We start from the raw sequence: 20,517 nt of genomic DNA on the forward strand, positions 1-20,517 counted from the left end.
GGAGGCAAAGAGCAAGTGTCACCCCTGTCATTTGACAGACAGGGACACGAAGGTTTAGTGCTCAGACCCCTCTGGGAAACAAGGAGGAGGCTGGCAAGGCTTTGCCTCTGTGCGCTAAGCAGACCCCTTCGCCAGGTGTGCTCACCAGCTGGGGATAAGGCCTGCGCGCTAACCTTTCCAGTCCTCATTTCTCCTAGGTTATTAGAGAGCAGCAAGCTGCTGGCCTGTGTGTCAGTGAGAAGGCTGAGCGGGGTCCAAGAGGCATTTATTCCATTGTCAGAAGCAGGTGGATCCATTTGGCTTCAGTGAGGCCACCCTTTGATGTGCTCATCAGCTCTACTGGTGAAGAGGAGACTTGGGCAGGGTGTGAGGCAAGGGAGGGCAGCCTGGTGTTTACCAGGCCAGTGCCAATCTGCTTGCCTCCATATCACCACCCTGAGGGGTGCTGTGACAAGCAGACCACCCTGAGGGGGCGGGACAGGTATCCGGCCCTGCATGGAGGACTTCAGTGTGTGCTACCTGCCTTCTACAGCTGTTGGTGTTTTCTTCCATGTCCTGCCTTGCTGGGGTGATTTTCCCAAAGTTGCTGAATGAAACTTGTCCTTCTATGGGGTCAGGGTCCTCGAGGATGGTGGCCTACCTGGCTCATTCTGTGCATCTCCCCCAGGCTCCCTTCGCCTTGGGGCCCTTTCCACCCAACCCTCCCCACAACTGTCTTAGAAAGGAATAAACCAAAAAGTATAGACCCTTAGGGGAGGGGTTTTGTCTGATGCCTAGGGGAAACTGAGCTGAATTAGGTAGGAGGTGGTCATTAAAACTTACTTCCTCTTTGATGTTAGGAAAATAAATTTAGTAATAACCGGTAGCCGCTGCCACTAATGAGAAAGATGTTTTAAAGGTACCACATGAGAGCCAATTCTCTCAGAGGGCATGTTTATTTTTGTATTGAAAAAAACAACTGTCCCCCCCCTCTCTCTCTGTGTGTGTGTGTGTGTGTGTGTGTAGATAGAGATAGATAGATAGATAGATAGATAGATAGATAGATAGATAGATAGATAGATAGATAGGTGATATTCACCCTAGAGGAAAAATAGCCTAGAGAAAATTTACATTGCCCTTCTGAGGTGGCTCTCACTGTCAAGGCAAAGCAAGTTGGATATTGACCAGACAGCCATATCAGTCTCAGTCTGGGGGTCAGCCCACATTTCAAACATGTTAAAGGAAGGTCTGGTGCACAGACTCCTTTTCTATGAGACAGTTGTTAGTTGGGTATATCAGTGAAACTGGCAATGTTTCTCCCAAGAATTTTACGGAACTTGGAATTTTTATACAGCTTGACTAAGGGAGCTGTACTCTTTGTTGATGCTTCCAGACAACCTATTCTAAAAACAGAAAAGAGAAACATACCTTAAAACAAGATTAAAAGAACGAACTATACCCTTCCACTGTGACAAGGTGTCATGTCTCAACTTCCTCCTGTGCTGTGGGACAATGGTCTTTTGTCCTGTCACTTGTATTATTTTTAATAAAGTGCTGATTGGCCAGTAGCCAGGCATGAAGTAGAGGCGGGACAACCAGGCAGGAAGTAGAGGCAGGGCAACGAGAATTCTGGGAAGAGGGAAGTTTCAGTCTGCAGTTGTGACCCAGACACAGAGCAAGCAAGATGTGACTGCCTCGCTGAAAAAGGTACCAAGTCACATGACTAACACAGACAAGAATTATGGGTTAATATAAGTTATAAGAGTTAATAAGAAGCTTGAAGAGTTAATAAGAAGCCAATCAGTTTTATAATTAATGTGGACCTCTGTGTGTTTATTTGGAACTAAACGGCTGCAGGTGGTGTGGCTAACATAGAGGGACCAGGTAGGATAGAAACCTACATTTTTGTATAAACATTTTTGTATAAACAGGGTGTGATGTCTAGCTTTATGTCAACACAAGCTACAGTTATTTTTGAAAAGGGAACCGTAAAGGAGAAAATGTCCTAATTAGATCGGTCTGTGGACACGGCTGTGGGGCATTTTCTCCAATCATGATTGAGGAAGGAGGGCCCAGTCCTGGTGGGTGGTGATACCCATGGGTTGATGGTCCTGGATGGTATAAGAAATCAGGGTAAGCAAGCCAGCAAGCAGGATCCCTCCATGGTCACTGCATCAGCTTCTGCCTCCAGTTACTACCCTAATTTCTTCCCTCAGTGACAGACTACAGTCTACAACATGAAATAAAACCTTTTCTCCCCAGGTTGCTTTTGGTCGTGGTGTTTTATCACGGCAACAGAAACCTTACCTAAGACATGAGGCATAGAGTTGGGGCTTGATTATAGGAATGATGGATGTTTCTATATGAACCTATTTTATAACAAATTTGAATTATTCCATAGATCCTTTTACCTAAAAGCATTTTATATTTCATCCTTAGACATAGTGTTATACCCAGTTGCAAAGATTTTATCCAAAATGCTTTAGTAAGATACCTAAATACTTCAATAAACACTAAAATAAATGCATAACACCACATTACATACCCAAACACCATGAAGAGTATATGGAATGACAGTTTAGAAGAACGTTTCACCTTGAGAAGCATAGTAATTTTTAAATTTATTATTATTATTATTTTATTATTATGTGTGTTGAAGCAGGATCACTCTCCTTGTATCTGCCACTCTGTGTACTTCAGGTTATCTGGCAGGTGAGCTTCTGGGTTATTCTCCTGTGTCTGCCTCCCATGTGAACACAGTGATGCTGGGGTTACAGGTGCCTACCACTGCATTCGGCTTCTTGACGGTTCTCAGGATCAAACTCAGGTCATCAATCTTGCGTGGCAAATGCTTGCCTGATGAGCATAGCAGTTTAACCAATGAATCAGAATCTGGAAGGCTACATACTCACTTCTCTCTATGGCCATTCTAATTCCCGCAAGAAACAGATTGACGGCAGTTTTGAAACAATACTGTAGGTCAAAGTGTATTCCTCTCCTGAGCTGTTCATTCATGTGACGGTCCTTCCCTTGGTGATGTCTGTTTTCTAATGTCAACCTGTGCTAAGTAGCCTATACATTGACAACTTCACAACTTTTGAAACTCCAAATAAAAATGTTTATCAGATAGATGGGTTCCTTTAGGAAATCTTTGATAACACCATTCACATTAATGAAAGATTTCTGTTATTAAAAAATGAAGGTTATGGCTGGTGGCAATTCTCTGCTGGATCCTCTGACTCAGGTGTATTTTACATGTATGTCTACCTCCATTGTGACTTTCAGTTGATTATAAACTTGGACACGCAAAGGAGACTTTTCTGTAGGTACATAAGGAACACCCTTATAAAAGAGTTCCCTCGTAGAAATACACAGAGAAGCAAATATTGCTTATAGTTATGCAAATAATCACACTTCATGATAGGCCTATGTGATGCAGATTTTCAAACATATTAATAATCACCATAAGTTATTTTTTATGTCTGAAAGGTAAAAAAAATCATTGATTTCTGCCATTTAAAAAAATTGTGTGAGAAAGTCATTATTTCTGTTTGATTAGCGCCAACTCTGCCACGGCTGTGTAAACACAGCCAACAGTAGCATTTATTTTCTATTAAGTACCCTCTCATTCCCTAGGCAAAATGGAAAGGTACTCCTTATCTTCCTCCTCTCCCAATACAAAGACCTCTGTTATATGACAGGCTGGGAGCCAGGAAAAGCGGCATCCTTGAAGTTGATTGCAAGGAAAAGGATGGGCCAGGACAGCTAGCGGTGTGAACTACTCTTCTGTCATTCTCGGGTGTCATTTTTTTAGGGAGACGCTAATGCAAAACTTTCTATAAAATAGCATTTCTATCACGTCCCTAAGGGTCACCCAAGAATCCAAAGGCAGTCATGTGGCCCCTACCTCCCATTCAGGGAGTCTATAGTGTCAAAACTTTTTTTCATATTTCTACATGTCGTGCGCTTCTTTTTCAGTCACTCATGAGTATGTAATGTTGTCTTAGTTACTTTTCTATTGCTTTGCTAAGACACCGTGACTTATAAAAGTTTGTTGTGGGCCTACAATTTCAGAGGGTGAGTCCATGGCCAGGAAGAATAGTAGCAGGCAGGCATGGCTCGGGAGCAGTAGGTGAAAGCTTACATTCTGATACATGAGCGAGCGAGCGAGAGAGAGAGAGAGAGAGAGAGAGAGACAGACAGACAGAGACAGAGAGACGGAGACAGAGACAGAGACAGAGAGACAGAGAGAGACAGAGAAACAGAGACAGACAGAGACAGAGAGCCAGAAACAGGGGATGGCATGGACGTTTTGAAACCTCAAAGCCCACCCCCAGTGACACACCTCCTCCAACAAGATCATATTTTCTAATTTTTCTGAAACAACCCCACCAACTGGGGATTAAGCATTCAAACACATAAGCCTATGGGAGACACTCTCATCCAAACTGCAAGTGACATCTTCTAGAGGCTGCGTGATGTGTGATATTGCATAATGAATCAGATTGTTAATGTGTATTATTTCCACATTAACACTGTAAGTAATATTTACTTCTTTGCATGTTTCTATGAGGGGACTCTCTTATAAGGGTGTTCCTTATGTACCTATAGAAATGTCTCCTTTGTGGTTCCCAGTTTATAATTAATTAACTGGAAGTCACAATGGAGATTTTATATATACACATAAAACACAGCCCAGTCAGAGGATCCAGTAGAGAACTGCCAGCAGCCATAATCCTCATTTGTTTCTAACTGGGAAAACTTTTGTTAATGTGAAGAATATTCTCAAAAGTTTTCTCAAAGGAACCCACCTGTCTGATAAAACTTTTTATTTGAAGATTCAAAAGTTGTGAAGTTGTCAATGTATAGGCTACTTAGCACAAGCTGGCTTTGGAAAGCAGACATCACCAAGGGAAGGACCGTCACATGAATGAACATCTTAGAAGAGGAATACAATTTGACCCACACTATCGTTCCAAAACTCTCCTCAATCTGTTTCTTGTGGATATTAGGATGATTATACAGAAGTGAATATCTAGTCCTCCAAATTCTGATTCATTGTTTAAACTGCTATGCTTACCGGGCCAGTGAGCTGGTTCAGCAAGTAAAGGCATTTGCCACGCAAGACTGATGACCTGAGTTTGATCCTGAGAACACTCAAAATGCCGAATGCAGTGGTGGGCATCTGTAACCCCAGCACTCCTGTGGTTACACAGGAGGCAGAGACAGGAGAATAACCCAGAAGCTCACTTGCCAGCTAGCCTGGAGTACATAGAGTGGCAGGAACAATGGGAATGACTTTGCCTCAATACAATTCTATTTCTAAATGAACATACATCTTAGGTAGTATCATCAACTTAATATTTGAACGTCTCTTGCCATACAGAGAGAAATGGGGAGCGCTGTGGGTTTGGGACTCACTATAATGACAAAAAGGTCCTCTCAGCCTTTATTTTATCTGTGATGGGTAGCTCTCAGTGTCAGCTTGACACAACCTAGGATGACCTGAGATGACAGTCTCCACTAGGAAATGTCTGCATTTGGTTGGCATAGCTATGGGGGATTGCCTTAAATTCAAGGGTGCTGGTAGATCAAGTCTGCTGTGGGCAACAGCGTTCCCTAGACAGGGGTTCTTGGACTATAAACAGAATGGAGAAATTGAGCTCAATACATACAAGCAAGTGAGTAACCAAGAGGCTTGTATACATGTATTCTCTCTATTCTTGGATGAAATGTGATAAGCTCTCTTGAGTTCCTGCTTTAGGTTCCCCACAATAACGGACTGTAACCTGGAATCATAAGCCAAGCAACTCTTTCAACCTTAAGTTGCTCTTTTTCAAGGTGTCTTATCACAACAACATAAATGAAGCTGGAACCATAATTCAATTATAAAATAATTACCTTGATGCTTTTGACCTTCCTTAATGAATTGGTATTTAAAAACCAAGGTAACTAACATATATATATATATATATATATATATATATATATATATATATATATAATTTGCCAATGGTGTTTCAATAACTAATGCCAAGAACACTTTTGCTAATTTAAAACATATTATGACCCTAATATTAACTATTTAAGATGTCATATGCAGATTCACTGTCCTATTGTTTTGTTTTGTTTTATGTTTTTATTTGCCTTTTAAGCCAGATCTTGCTCTGTAGGTCAGTGTCTTAGGGTTTTTATTGCTATGAAGAGACTCCACAACCATGGTGACTCTTATAAGGAAAACATTTAATTGAGGGGGCTCACTTACAGTTTCAGAGGTTCAGTCCATGATCATCATGGTAGAGAGCATGCAGGCAGATGTGATTCTGGCTACAACTTGGCTTGCAGGCCGCAGGAAGTTGACTGAGACACTGAGCAGTACCCTGAGCATAGGAAACCCCAAAGCACACCCCAACAGTGATGCACTTCCTCCAACAAGGCCATACCCACTCCAACAGAGTCGCACCTCCTAATAGTGCCAATCCCTATGAGATTATGGGGGCCAATTACTTTCAAACTACCACAGTCAATCCGTCCTGGAGACTCACTCTGTAGTCCACTTTGGCCTCAAACTCATATTCATTCTCCTGTCTCAACTTCCTAAGTGTTGGGATTATAGGCATGAGCCATCATGCCTAGCAATTAACTGGCATTTGAGAAAATATGTATTTTTCTCTAAGCGGTCTTTTGGAAAAGGTGCACTGAATGTCGCTTCTAACCGTAGTTATGTTCATAACTTGTGATTATTTTTAAATTGTCTTGTCAAGAGGGGCTTAAATCGCACTCAAACCAAAAGCCCAGTGATTGGCTTTTCCTTCCTCCCACTTGTGCCTGCTCATTCCTAACTACCATTTAGCCACAAAATTTCCACCGAGTCTCTCAGAAATCAATGCCATGTAAGTTTTCTAAAAGGCCCTGCAATTTGCTTGAATTTAAATGATTGCAGCTTTCTGCAGATCTGCGTCTGCCAGAGTGAGGGCCTCATCTAGCAGTCTGGGAAAAGGAGCTGTCGTCAGGGAAAGCTGAGGACCTCTCTGAGAACCTTACAGTTTTTCAATGAAGTCTTCAGCGTGGCTCAAGAGATGTGAGAGATACTATTTCTGGACAATGCTTTTCCCATTGGCTAACCAGATCTGTGTATCAGCAAGAGGTTCCAAGGAGATGAGCGGAACAGAGGGGATAGGGTTTTCCTTTTAACCTCAATACTCTTGCTGTAGAAACAACTTGTGGCGTAGCCCGATAGGGCTGGAATACAGGCATCTTAGAGATCCATGCTGATTTTAACATCCACTTCTATGTATCAAAAATTTGGTGGAGCCGGGCGGTGGTGGCGCACGCCTTTAATCTCAGCACTCAGGAGGCAGAGGCAGGTGGATCTCTGAGTTCGAGGCCAGCCTGGTCTACAAGAGCTAGTTCCAGGACAGGCTCTAGAAACTACAGGGAAACCCTGTCTTGAAAAACCAAAAAAAAAAATTTGGTGGAATTTTCCCTCTTTGGCCGAGTTCAGAAGCCGCAGACCTGCATCATCTTGAACCATCATTGTTCCCGTAATTTTACATATACACATCTACCTTTTCCTTCTGTTTGGTGGGAGGACAAGAATTTGGTACCAACTTTGGAGCTTTCTTAAAAAGCCTGTCAACAAAATACTCACAACTTCTTTATATGTGTGTGTGTGTGTGTGTGTGTGTGTGTGTGTGTGTGTGTGTGTATCTTTAGAGGCTTGTAAGCCCCTCCCTCCTTTTTTCTTTTCAAAGCAATTCAAGGAAGCTAGCACAGCGCTTGGTACTTAGTATGTGCTCAGTAAATGCAAGATGATTAGGCAAACAAACAAAACCACAACTAAAAACTACAGGCACAGTCTTCCCCTGAGTTCCCTCACAACAGAGCCTGAGCTAAGGACTCTGTTGACTTGATTGTGGTTCCAGCAAGCAGAGGGAAGGAACGAAGTCAACGCAAGCTGCAGCTGTCCAGCTCCTCCAGCAGTCTTGAGAAATATAGAGAAAGCCTCCCGGGATTGCCCAGCAGGGGCTGGGGCATCATCCCCATGTTTATATGTGTGAGGATGAATGGAACATGCTCTTAGCTCAATATTCTACAGGGAGATAGAGTAATATCAGCCCTCAGCAATATCAGTCCTCAGCAAGATGCCTGGGTTGTGGGTTGTGAAGAGTGAGTGTGAGGGGCCACTATATCAGTATCAGGAAGTGCCAGAAGTTACAGGATTTTGATCAAAGAAAGAGAAGGCTTAATCCACCAAGATCATCCACATTGGGCCAGGTGGTTAACCTCTTTCTGTGTTTTTATATTTTGTAGAATGCAGTGAGATAATAATATGTCGGTTCCTGGTGACAATTAAATGCTCAGTTCCACACTAGACAGATCTTGGACATAGCAAGCCTGCCTTCAGTGTGACTGTTATCACTGTGACTTATTATCCAGCCAAGACATGAAAAACTGCTGTGTGAGAGTTTCAGGACAAGTGGCCTGGTTCAGCCTGGGAAATGTCACTTGAACACCTAATTTATGACAAAGAAACCGGAAGCTCTGAGTGGTTACCTGCCTCAGACTCTTCAGCACATCCTGGCCAAGTCCTGTGAGATACTCTGAGGAGCTACGATGTCTGGGTGCATAGTCAGGAGGCAGCTGGCTTAGCTGTTCTGCCTGTTGTAAAGCCTGTGTTATTGAATTGGTTTGGGTTCCGTCTCTGTGGGACCTTCTATGGAAGCTAACCTTGTCTTTCCTCTAAAATCATGACCTTTGAAGATCCCATCCTCTCACATTGTACCCTCTCCTGCTTCATTGGGGCGCCAGGTCTTCCCCCCACACACCCCATCTTAGGTCACTGTCTCCTAGCTGGGATTCTGATGCCAAGGGCTAGTGAAAATGGCCCAGCAGCGTGGAGCACATTTCTCATCATGGACTCGTGGTGTAAAAATACATCAAAAGACACAGGAATTATAAAGAGATACGATATCTTGAAAGTACGACTGACATTCTCAGCCCACAATTCTAAATTATCCACAAAGAACCTGGTCTACTGAAAGCACGGGGCTGGTGTCTGCCAGTGCTTTCATCCCGGGCTCACAGCCAAAGTGAAAATGAAGCCTTTGGTAACAGGACTCGATCTCTCTGCGGTTTGATCATCTGGACTGGTGGCTGCTTGTCTTTGGTGACTTCCTGTAGACCCTCATATGTGCCCAAGTCATGTATCTGCATGAGTGTTTTAGGTACAAGAAACTGTTGTTTCTTTGATGCCCTGTGGTGGCCGAGCTGGCAACATCCTGAGAGCAAAACCCCTCCAAGATGACGCCCAATACTGCCAATAGGCCATATTACCGGGGCACTTTCCTGTACCCTGTTCCCTCATGGTATGGGCACAGGTGGAGCAACAGTCTGAATGCAGAGTGTGAGTGTGAGACCTGCCCCTGCTGCAGCTCTATTAGCTGTGACTTGGGACTGGTTGTTCACCTTGAGCCTTATGGTTCTAGCCTTTGAGCCTAGCCTTTGAACTGGAATATTGCTCCCCCTCTTCTCCCTTGAAGAGCATGCTTTAAATCTTGTCTTTCAACAGGAGTCTTCTATTGCCTTAACTTTACTACTGTAACTTCCCGCCTTAGTTACTTTTCTTTTGCTGTACTAGAACACCATGACCAAGGCAGTATAGAAGAGAGGGTTTATTTGGGTCTTATGGTTCCAAAGGGTTAGAGTCCACGATAGTGAAAACAGAGGTGGCAGGTGGCAGGTGGAGGGAGCAGAAGCTGAGAGCTCACATCTCGAGCCACAAACAGCAGTCCCAGAGAGCACTCAAAATGGCTCAAGTCTTTTGAAACCTCATAGCCCAGTGACACACCTCCTCCATCAAGGCCACACCTCCTCCAGTGAGGCCACACCTCCTCCAGCGAGGCCACACCTCCCCCAGCGAGGCCACACCTCCTCCATTGAGGCCACGCCTCCAGATCCTTCCCAAACAGCCACCAACTGAGGACCAAAAATTCAAATGTCTGAGTATTTTGGGGGCATCTCTTCCAAACCACTATTCTTTGTAACATCTAGTTTGAGGAGTTTGTTCTCCCATCACGTTAGACACAAGAACTGGGTCATATTTACATTATGCCAAAGGTTTCAGAATGTGTACCCTTGCCAGCCTACGATAAACCATGGTATACCCTTAATGTGTCGGAAAGGCATTTCTGATGAACTCCCCCATTTTATAGATGAAAAGACACGAAGCCCACAAAGCTCAAAGATATCACTTGAGTCCAGAGGTTTCCAATCCCCAATAATCAATGCTGGAGGAGATGGGAATGACAATTAGCACAATTTGATCATTGCACATTGTGTAACATGTTGAATGGTCATCCTGGACCCCAGAAATGTGTATAAACATTGCATCTCCATTAAGAACCAGGAAGAGACACGCTCAAGGACAACACCATCGGATCCCATCCTGCTCTAACTCCAAATCCCATAAACAGCTAAAACACCACTTCCTTCCCAACACTACCACGTGTGGCTCACAGCAGCCTCAGGAAACCAGTGCAGACCAGCACAGGGAGTCCCTCCTCTGTGGTCTTTGTTCCCCTGGCTGCATATAGCTTTAACTTCCCTGCTTTGGCATGCCCTCCATCATTCCCTGAGCTACAGAACACACGCGGAGTTGAGTCTCCATTCCCCAGGTAGACCTCTTGTCCGTGGCATTGCATATCTGAACAGGTCACTACACTGCTGGGGGCAAGATGACTTTTTAAGTCTAAAACACCGTCTCAGACAGTTGCTCCCTACCCCGCCTCTGTTGTTAACTGCTAGAAAAGTAGTCTGTCTAAACTGGGGGGCAGGGGAGCTGTTCAAACATCTGTGACCTCTCTGGGAGTTTCCAAGGAAGTTGAGGCTATCGGTTCCCTCATTTCCCCAGATTGGTAGAGAGAGCCTAGGTAAGGGAATTTCACCAAGGGCTCGAGGCTTCTGGGTAAATGCAGAGCGGAGGTAATCAGTTCACTCCTGCACAGCTTCCCGCTCCAGCCTGTTCTGCAGCTCAATCACTAGCGCACAGCTAACCAGATCACTGCTGAGGGCCTGGGGTCTCCCGTTATGTGGCTCATGGGCCTCTTTTACAATCACCATTAACCAGAAAGGCTGCAGGACTGTTTGGGGCCCATAGTGTCATAGAATATTTGCAGAAACCAAAAGGCTGAAAGAGACTGTAGAGCCTTTGGTATCTGAGTGGAAGTGGGTAGACCTTGGGCCTCCCCCTCCCCACCATCCCGTCCAGGCTCCCGCCCCGCCCCCAACTTTTCAGGCCTTAACACTCAGTGAAACCTCTCCAAACTGGGAGAGAACCTGAGGGAAGTGTTGAAAAGACTGTGAACAGAGCCCTCGGATGTGGGTACGAACTGGGTAACCCCACATACCCGCTCTTCAACAATCTTGCTGCAAAGCTTCAAGGGGTCATTCACGCTGAACGCTCCAAAGGCTACCTCTCAGTCTCAGGTCTCCTTGCTCTCATTCCAACTCCTGCAGCGCTGCATCCACCAGAGTTAGCAAAGCCCTGGGGCAGGCAGTTCAGGACTTCCAACATCACCTCACACAGCAGAAGTAGGGCCATGCTTGACTTCGCCAGTCTCTCATCTCCCCTTCTCTAAGAATGAAAGGTGCATAGATGCTGCAAGAGCTGCAAATGCAACACCCCCAGTGCCAGATTTTGCATCTGCCAGGCACTTGAAGTAAAACCACCACTGTCCTGTTTGTCACTCGTGTGTGTGTGTGTGTGTGTGTGTTCTTTTTGTAAATCCAAGATTAAACAAATTAGAAGAAAATTGGCAGGGAACTGGCTGAATGGAGGCACGGAGGTGGGGAACTAATGTTCTTGGGCCCAGTGCAGAGGAAGGCACTGGGTGGCAGCATCAGACAGCGCCTTTCAGAAGTTTGCCAGAAAGCATTTTGCTAGCATTTCTTTTTAAAAAAACTTATTCATCAAAGCTGTGGATAAAGAGAGGAAATCACCCAGCCACCCCAGCTCACTGTGGGCTTGGGAATGGCTGAGGACTCAGAGGAAAGGGGTCCCGGGAGTCTGCAGACCTTTCCCCTGGAGAACCCTGGCTACAGGAACTGGTGGTGCCACCCTGCAAAGGGTGTGTCTGCAGACAGGGCAGGTGGCGGGGCTGCGTGAGTGGCTAGGCCAATGGGAGAGGAACCTGGAGGGAAAAGTCTCGGAGCGTGGAAAGAGCAGCAGATAGGAGTGTGGTCTAGGGGCAGCCTGAGGATGGGCAGCCCCTGAAGACCACTGGCTGGAATGCTGGCTCCCTAAGGGAATACTTTTCATAGGGCGCAAAGGGAAACTGGGTGGGGGGCGCCCTTTGGAATTCTGCTCTAGGCAAAGATTATAGGCAGAGACAAACAGCCAATGGGATGGGGAGTGAGTCTCTAGTACCTATTTCTAGGCAGTGTTCCAGGTCAGCCATTCGTTCTAAAGGACCCCTTTCATTAGAGCGGGCTTGTGGGCATAACAGCTTTAACCAGAGTATCTGCAGTCCCTGTAGGCCCTGCTTTCCATTTTAGAAGGAAAGGTAGCATCTTGAAGGAATCCCAGGTCAGTGAGACTGATAAGGAAGGTGACCTGTAGAACCAAAGCAGATACACGATTTTCTCTGCTCAGCGAGTACATTATAACTCAACACTTGCTTTCAGTCGTAAAACGCTGTTAGAGTCTCAGAGATAAGCCAAGAACTATTTCTCCGGTCCCCACAGCTCCCTCTGGTAGCTCCAGGTAGCCCAGCAAAAGGAAATCGGTGGCCCTGGTCACCATTTCATACCCTGGCCAATCTTACAAAGTGCCAGGAAGCATCACAGATCAATAGCTATTCTGGGTTAACATTGCCGTACTTTTTTTCTTCCCTCCAAAACCAGGAAGCCCCTCCCCCGCCACAGAGCACAGCTTATTATAGCAAAGGCATATTTTATGTGGTCTATTTACGGACATGAACGTTTAGGAAGGGAACCCTTTTGAGTATGTTTGCGCTTCTTAGTCTAACCAGCACGCCGGTGGTGCTTTTAGATAGCCATTCTTATGCATTAATTAATTAATTAGCTAAGTAATGGATTAAAATGTTTAAAAAGCCTGAAGCTGTCTGCTAGCCTCGGGTTGGGAGGTGGGTCTGACCTTCTGCCACCTGGTCCCTGGGTAAGCTCAAGTTGATGAAGACCCCCACAGAGCAGTTTGCCCGCTGGATGAGTCCCTCTGCCTGCAGCAGCCTCCTAGTTCTGGTGCTGGAACCCAAGCGGGTTGGGACACAACACGCCGTGTTTACTCGCAGCGGGGCTCTAATGAGCAGAGTCCCTAAGAGGATATTAGTGGAAATGAAAAGCCAAACGAGCGTTTATATGAAAAACTGGGCCGTGGAAAAGCACTCCTCAAAAGCGCAAGGCATCTACTTTTCTGTTCCTGATTAGAGGACCTAAAGCATTACGAGACACTCTTTGAAGAGCTTGCAAATCGAATCAAGAATGTATGCGCGCTGTGTGTATGTGTGTGTGTGCGTGTGTGTTACAAACACATTCATCATTAACTTCCGCCCCCCTCCCCCAACGCTCGCACACACTGTCTCTTAGCTGCTCCAGAGAGCTGTGGAGGAACCGAACAGCGATTCCTTTGCTCATCCTGAAGATGAGAAGGGGAAGGCTCAGAAAGGTGGAGCCACTCAAAAACTCACACAGCTGTCCAGAGCTGACTCAAAGCCCCGCACCCCGACTCTGGGCAACCAGAGTGGCAGTCAACAAGCAGTTATCAGGGGAAAAGTCATTCATGGATGATTCTCCTTGCCCCCCAGCAAGGTCTAAGCACCTCTTTCTCCATCATCCAGTGCAGGCAGTGAACCCTGTGAACTCAAACTTTAGAACGGCCACGTTGCAGGGTTTTAAAGGCATTAAAATGCAAAACAGGAGTAAACAACGTTTCCTGCCACCAGGAAGTAACTAATCTAAGTTGACAAAATAATGGGATTGGAGTAAGGTCTCCAAAGTGGCCATGAAATGGAATGCAAGAGTATCTTTAATATGGATATGATGTACTCGCTCTGCCAAGGATAACTGGAAGAGAATTCTCACTTATAAGACCAGGCCATGGGGGGGGGGGGAGGGACAAAAACAAACACGGAGCAGGAGGAAAGAGATGAATGAGTAGGAATGAGGGAGGGCACACACGAACGCTTCTGGGAGATTCATGGATTCGTCACAGCCTGGGTAACATAGAAAGCCAGTTGCGGTCTCAATATAGTCCATCCAGCCTCCCCTCCATCACATCGCCCCCAGGAATATGGCCTCAGAAGCTCCAGAGAGCCTTCAGCTTAAAGACTTCCAGGAATGGGGGTGGGGGCCACTCGTAAGCACTGATCTGCAGCGAGAGGGCTGAGGACCCTCCCATCGTGAGTTTAGGGTCACAAGCATCACCCGACACTGCCCAACCACGGTAGTCAGAGTTACAGATTTGGTCTCCTGGAGACAGTCCCAGACTCAGCTGCAGACACAACCCCTCCCCCTGCCCCCAGTCCCCCAGTACAGTGAAGACCGGTAAGCAACTCCCTCACGAGTCTTGCATCATATTTTATTTTCTCACCATTTCACGTTTGGGGAGTTTAGCTGTGTCCTCCCGGCATACCCCTTAACCCGTTCCCTATCTTCCCCATGTCCGTCGGCAGCTGGCTCTTCATTAATCTCCCCACCTGGACTGTGACACGCAAAGGTCCTAGCCCCGCATCTCAGCTTTAGAACACTGACTTGAGGTGGATGGAACACAGAGGATACAGAGCCAAGCGAGCGGTGAGGCAGCCACTGGCAACTCAGCAGCCGGTCGCCTGCAGGCTCCAGGCAGCCGGGGCAGCTCCTAGTTGGTTTCATTATTACACAATTGAAGCTAAGCCCTCCTCCCGCCGCCGCTGTCCTCAGTGAAGGTTCGCATGTAGCCCGCAGGAGGGAAGAAAGAAGCTAAACTCCTCCCAGCAACACACCAACACACACACACACACACACACACACACACACACACACACACACACACACACACACACACACACAGAGTTTGAAACAGTTTGAGGACAAGGGCAAACTCCTGCAGAAACGGCCCCTTGCCAATGTTCCTCAGTTCTGCATGAGCAAATCCTTGCACTGACAGGCAGGACAAACTGCAATATGGATAACTTTCCGGATTTTTTTTTTCTCTTGCTCACTGACCCACAAATGCGTGGGAGGAAAGTAAGGACACCTCTACCTGACTCTTCCCATCACCCTCCCCTTACCCCCCACATCCTGCTCGGAGGACGGTATGGGGGAGACACTACAGGCTTACTCCACTGTTGCTTGCCAGTCCAGGAAACACCACTCAGTCACTGTAAAAAAACAAAACAAAACAAACAAACAAACAAAAAAACCCAAAACACCACACCGCCCAGAGAGCGAGAATGAGCCTAGGGAAGCAGGCTAGCGTCTCCAGAGCACCAGGATCCTAGCACCAGCAAACTATTTGCATAAGTTCCCTGACAGATGCCTCCCGAGAAAAGGCTAGAGCCCCCACGGAGAACTGAAGAGGAAGTGACTCACCTTTCGGTTGTGCGTGGGATTGACCACACAGACAAGTTGCCCGGCAGCAGAGAAAACCCGTTTAGCCTTGTAGTGCTGAAACCGGAGGTGAATGAGATCCAACACAGCCCCAAAGCACTGGGTAAAGAAAAGCATCCCAACTTTTGGGGGGTTGTTGGCACAGGAAGGCGGCGGAGGATGCTGTAAGTCCTTGGGCTCTGAATGGAGACTGCCTCTGAGACACTCTGCTCCAGCCCGGCTTAGCGCGCCTTCATATTCATCATCAAAATAAGACGGTTAGAATCTTGCAGCAGCGAGGCAGCCAATCAAAAGGACAGAAATGTTATCCTTGAGGTGCAGAGACAGCCAATAACAAATACCTCCCCTACCGGAGCTCCCTGATGAATTGAGCCTGGCGGAGAATGTATTATTGAACATTACCATAGATCAGCGCATTGCATTTATCTTGTGATTACAGCCAACCATACATAATGCTGGGGAGATAGGCTGACAAAATTGATTGCTTAATGTGTCTCCATTTATTAATTGACTTAATTTAACATGAGAGCCTTTCTTAGTGCCCTGAACAACAGCCCTCCCTCCCCCCCAGAAGAAAAAAATGTAAAACATTTAAACCTCCAAACAGGAGAGCGTTGTGCTCCAACAGGCAGATGGGTTAAGCAGCTTGTGGTTCTACTTACCAGAGCTGCTGGAAGAAAATCAAATACTACAAGACCCTGATTCTAGATTCGGATTTGGCAGCTGCAGAAATGTGTATCTTTCAATCTTATGCTCTGACTCTCTGCAATTTGGATTGTAGCCCCTTGGTAATCTAAACTCCCCACTCTTCATGCAAAAAAAAAATTGACAAATGAATTTGGAATTGAGGAGGGAAATACATACATACATACACACACACACATATATTTTCAAAATATAGTAATCACTAGACTCTCTTTTATTAAAGCATAAAATGCACAGAGCTCTCTTCTAAAAATAATAAAATCCCTGATGCATGAACACACACACAGAGAAAGCCGCTCGGGGAAGAAAGTGGCTTTGTACAGCAGCCGAATAATTACAGATGCGGAGAACCTGTGCTTGTCACTCATTTGCATATTGGTGGGCAGCAAATTGCTAATTAACCAGTAGATTGTTGGCGACATTAAAACAGAGATTAGGGACACACGCGGCACTTCACTTACTTGTTTGTGTGAATGCCAGCAGCATACTGTGTTGGAACTGGCAGAGGCCTATCCTGTCCTTAGCTGCATCAGGGCACCGACCACCCCAGTGCCCAAGGTAGGCCACGGGGCTGCCGGCCCATTCCTGAAGGAGGCTGCGGAAGCAGTAGGAGGGGGGAGGGGGTTGGACTTTCTGGGAATAAACTCCATGGTTTATTTTAGTCTCTGTCCAAGAATTGGGAGTACTGAGTTTTAGCTCTTTAGCTTTTTCAGCTCGGAGTGCTCAGATAAACTCTAGGGCTACCGCGGCAGGACCAGCTTGAATGAGCTGCAGCCATTGTCTTGAGGCTGTGGCTTCTTCTTGGACCCTCGCTGATCTGTCCCTGGATAGCTATGAACACAGCCAACACGTCCTAAACTTGCTTGGAACAATATGAGATTCAAAACAAACTCTACCGCATGGTTCACAGCGTGAAGTCTGAAGATGACATATACCCTGATGGCAAAAGGCTAGATGTGTTGGGGTCCTAGGACCTAGCTTGCAATCATAGAGACTCTCTATGACCCCAGGATACCTGAGTGGACACTCAGCGAGGCACTTAAGAACAGACGAAAACAGCAGAAAAGAATGTGCCTAGGTTTCGGAAACCAAAGCAGAGCCCGAGTTCATTATAACTCAATTTTAAAATCAATATTTAAAGCAGTGTTCTCAGCCTTCCTGGTGCTGCGACCCTTTAATACAGTTTCTCATGATGTGGTGACCCCAACCACAGAATTATTTTAGTCGCTACTTCATAACTGTCATTTTGATACTGTTATGAATTGTAATGTAAATATCTGTGTTTTCTAATGGTGGTCTAAGGTGACCTCTGGGAAAGAGGCTTTCGACCCCACAGGGGTCAGAAACCCATAAATTGAGAATCGCTGATCTAACGAAACACTTTGAATAACAAATGAAAGAGGATGTTAATGTTTGCACGTTAACAATAAACACACCAGAATAATATATGAGTGTTTGAAACCAAGTAAACCTTAATCAATGTGCCCTAAAAATAGGGTGTGCATTCCTACACCCACAGCCTGGGGCCTCGTTTGCTTTCTACTTTGTTGTGGTGAACACATGACCAACGGCAACTTGAGGAGGAAAGAGTTTGGTTTATACTTCCAGGTCACGCTCCATCACCGAAAGAAGAAGTCAGGGCAGGAACACAAGGCAGGAACCTGGAGGCAGGAGCTGAAGCAGAGGCTGTGAAGATACTGCTTACCAGCCTGCTTTCTATGGCTTGCTCAGCCTGCTTTTCTATATAACCCAGGACAACCTGGCACTGCCCACATAATTATTAATCAAGAAAATGCCCCACAGACTTGCCTCCAGGAAAGCTAATAAAGGCAATCCCTCAACTCAGGTTCCCTCTACCCAGATGACTTTGGTTTATGTCCAAATGACAAAAAACTAACTGGTACAGATTGCATGAGAATATATAGTTTATAGTCATATTTTATAAGCAAGTGTTCTTAATCTACAAAATTAGAAGCCACTTCCCAAAGTTGTATCATCTGTAATAAACTTCCAGCAATTAAGCAGGATAGCATTCAAAGTTTTCATTGTCTTTTGGGGAGTTCTTTGGTTTTGGGGTTGTTCATATATATTTATTGTATGTGTGTGCACACACGCACACACACATAAACACACACCTTGTCCTGTGTGTAGAAGTCAGAGGACAACTTGCAGGTGTCAATTATTTCCTTCAAGGTTGTGGGTTTCAGGAGGGGATTGAACTCAGGTCACCAGGCTTGGGGACTGAGTCTCTGGCCAGCTCTCATTTTTGGTGTTTTGAGATGTGATCGCATATAGCTGAGGCTGGCCTCCAATCTTCTATGCGGCCTGAGATGACCTCTCTCTATATCATGAGTGATGGGATTACAGGTGTGCACACCACTGTGCCCACTCTTTTTTTTTTTTCTTCAATAAGAGTGAACATATAGGCCGGGCGAAGGTGGCACTTTAATCCCAGCACTCGGGAGACAGAGGCAGGTGGATCTCTGTGAGTTCAAGGCCAGCCTGTTCTACAGAGTGAGTTCTAGGACAGCCAGGGATACACAGAGAAATCCTGTCTTGAAAAATAAACAAAAACAAACAAACAAAAAGTGAGCATATATTCCCATGTACCCCTTAAAGTAAGACTCAGAAGGTCTAAACTTCTACTTTTACATTCTTGGTTAAATTGCAACTATTATTTCATTGACTTTTATTTTATTTTATTTTATTTTATTTGTTTCCTTGCCTTACTAGAAGTAAGTCCAGTGATAGTGGGGACAGTTTTCCATTATCTTTTTTAAAATTAATTAATTAATTAATTAATTAGTTTATTTATTATGTATACAATATTCTGTCTGTGTGTATGCCTGCAGGCCAGAAGAGGGCACCAGACCTCATTACAGATGGTTGGGAGCCACCATGTGGTTGCTGGGAATTGAACTCAGGACCTTTGGAAGAGCAGGCAGTGCTCTTAACCTCTGAGCCATCTCTCCAGCCCCCTTCCATTATCTTTTAAAAGGTACATTTAAAATAAAACGGCTGTAAGCAAGATAAAGAGAGCATCAAGTAGAATGGAGCCTGAGTACTTTGAGACACAGGAATGAATGCTCTTTTTAATCTGAAATTTGATTAAAGACTACTTTAGAACAGTTTCTGGCTCACGACGAAGTTGAAGGGGAGGCACAAGGCATTCCCTATGTCTGTGCCGTCACTCTTGGATAACTCCAGCACCATCCACACCCCCACCAGAGTGCAAACTGCCTTCGTAACAAGTGGTAAAACCCCACTCACACACCCCTCTAACCCGGGGTGTGTAGCTGACCTTAGGCGTCAGAGTCTGCAGAGTAGATCAGGACTCCGCACAGATAACCACAGATCAGCCCCTGTCATACCAAGGACTCATGCTGCTCTGAAAACCCGGTCGGTCCCCTTGGCTCGTTTTCCTTCCTTCTCTCCAGACTCCTGGCACCACTGACCTTTTGCCGGCACTGTTGCCTTTTCCCGAATGTCCTACCCCTGAAACCATGAAGTCTGAGGCCTTCCCAGAATGACTTATTTCACTTAATTCAGTACATCTCTGTGTCTTCTCGTGACTTGGCAACTCATTTATTCTCTGTGCTGAATAGTGTTCCTTTTCCTGAACATACCACAGCCTATTCACTCACTGGGAAGCATTTTTATAGCTTTCAAGATTCCAAGAAATTGTGAACTAAGACTCCATAAACATCTGTTTTAGTTACCTTTCTGCTGCTACGATAAACCACTATAGCCAAAAGCAACGTCAGGAAGAAAGACAGACATTTTTATTGTCTTATATTTGTTTATTTGGGGGAGGGGGCCACACACATGTTAGAGCGTGCATGTGTAGGTCAGAGGACAGCTTGCAGGAGTCAGTTCTCCCCTTCTACTATGTGAGCCCTAGGACTTGAACTCCCATCATTAGGCTTGGGAGCAAACATCTGTACTCACCGACTGTCCTGCCAGGCTAAGGAGGAAAGGCTTTATTTTAGCCTACTCTTCCAGAGGGATGGAGTTCTCCTGGCAGGGAAGGCGAGAGAGAGAGAGAGAGACAGAGAGAGACAGAGAGAGACAGAGAGACAGAGAGAGAGACAGACAGAGAGAGACACACACACACACACACACACACACAGAGAGAGAGAGAGAGAGAGAGAGAGAGAGAGAGAGAGAGAGAGAGAGAGGTGAGACAAAGCTCTAAACTCACAAAGCCTGTCATCACCAGTTAAGGCC

The 20,517-nt window shown here is 45.7% G+C and overlaps 1 protein-coding gene across 1 annotated transcript in view; it reads right to left on the minus strand.

The window, feature by feature from the left end:
• Siah3 (siah E3 ubiquitin protein ligase family member 3) overlaps positions 1-15,756 on the minus strand; it is a 65,002-nt gene extending 49,246 nt beyond the window's left edge. The window contains exon 1 of the mRNA XM_038310683.1: positions 15,568-15,756. Within this exon, the coding sequence (XP_038166611.1) occupies positions 15,568-15,702 (135 nt within the window). The 5' untranslated portion in view covers positions 15,703-15,756. The remainder of the gene's footprint in view (positions 1-15,567) is intronic.
• Positions 15,757-20,517: the final 4,761 nt, after the last annotated feature.

The sequence above is a fragment of the Arvicola amphibius genome, chromosome 13 (genome assembly GCF_903992535.2).
Source record: "Arvicola amphibius chromosome 13, mArvAmp1.2, whole genome shotgun sequence".
NCBI classification, from domain to species: domain Eukaryota; kingdom Metazoa; phylum Chordata; class Mammalia; order Rodentia; family Cricetidae; genus Arvicola; species Arvicola amphibius.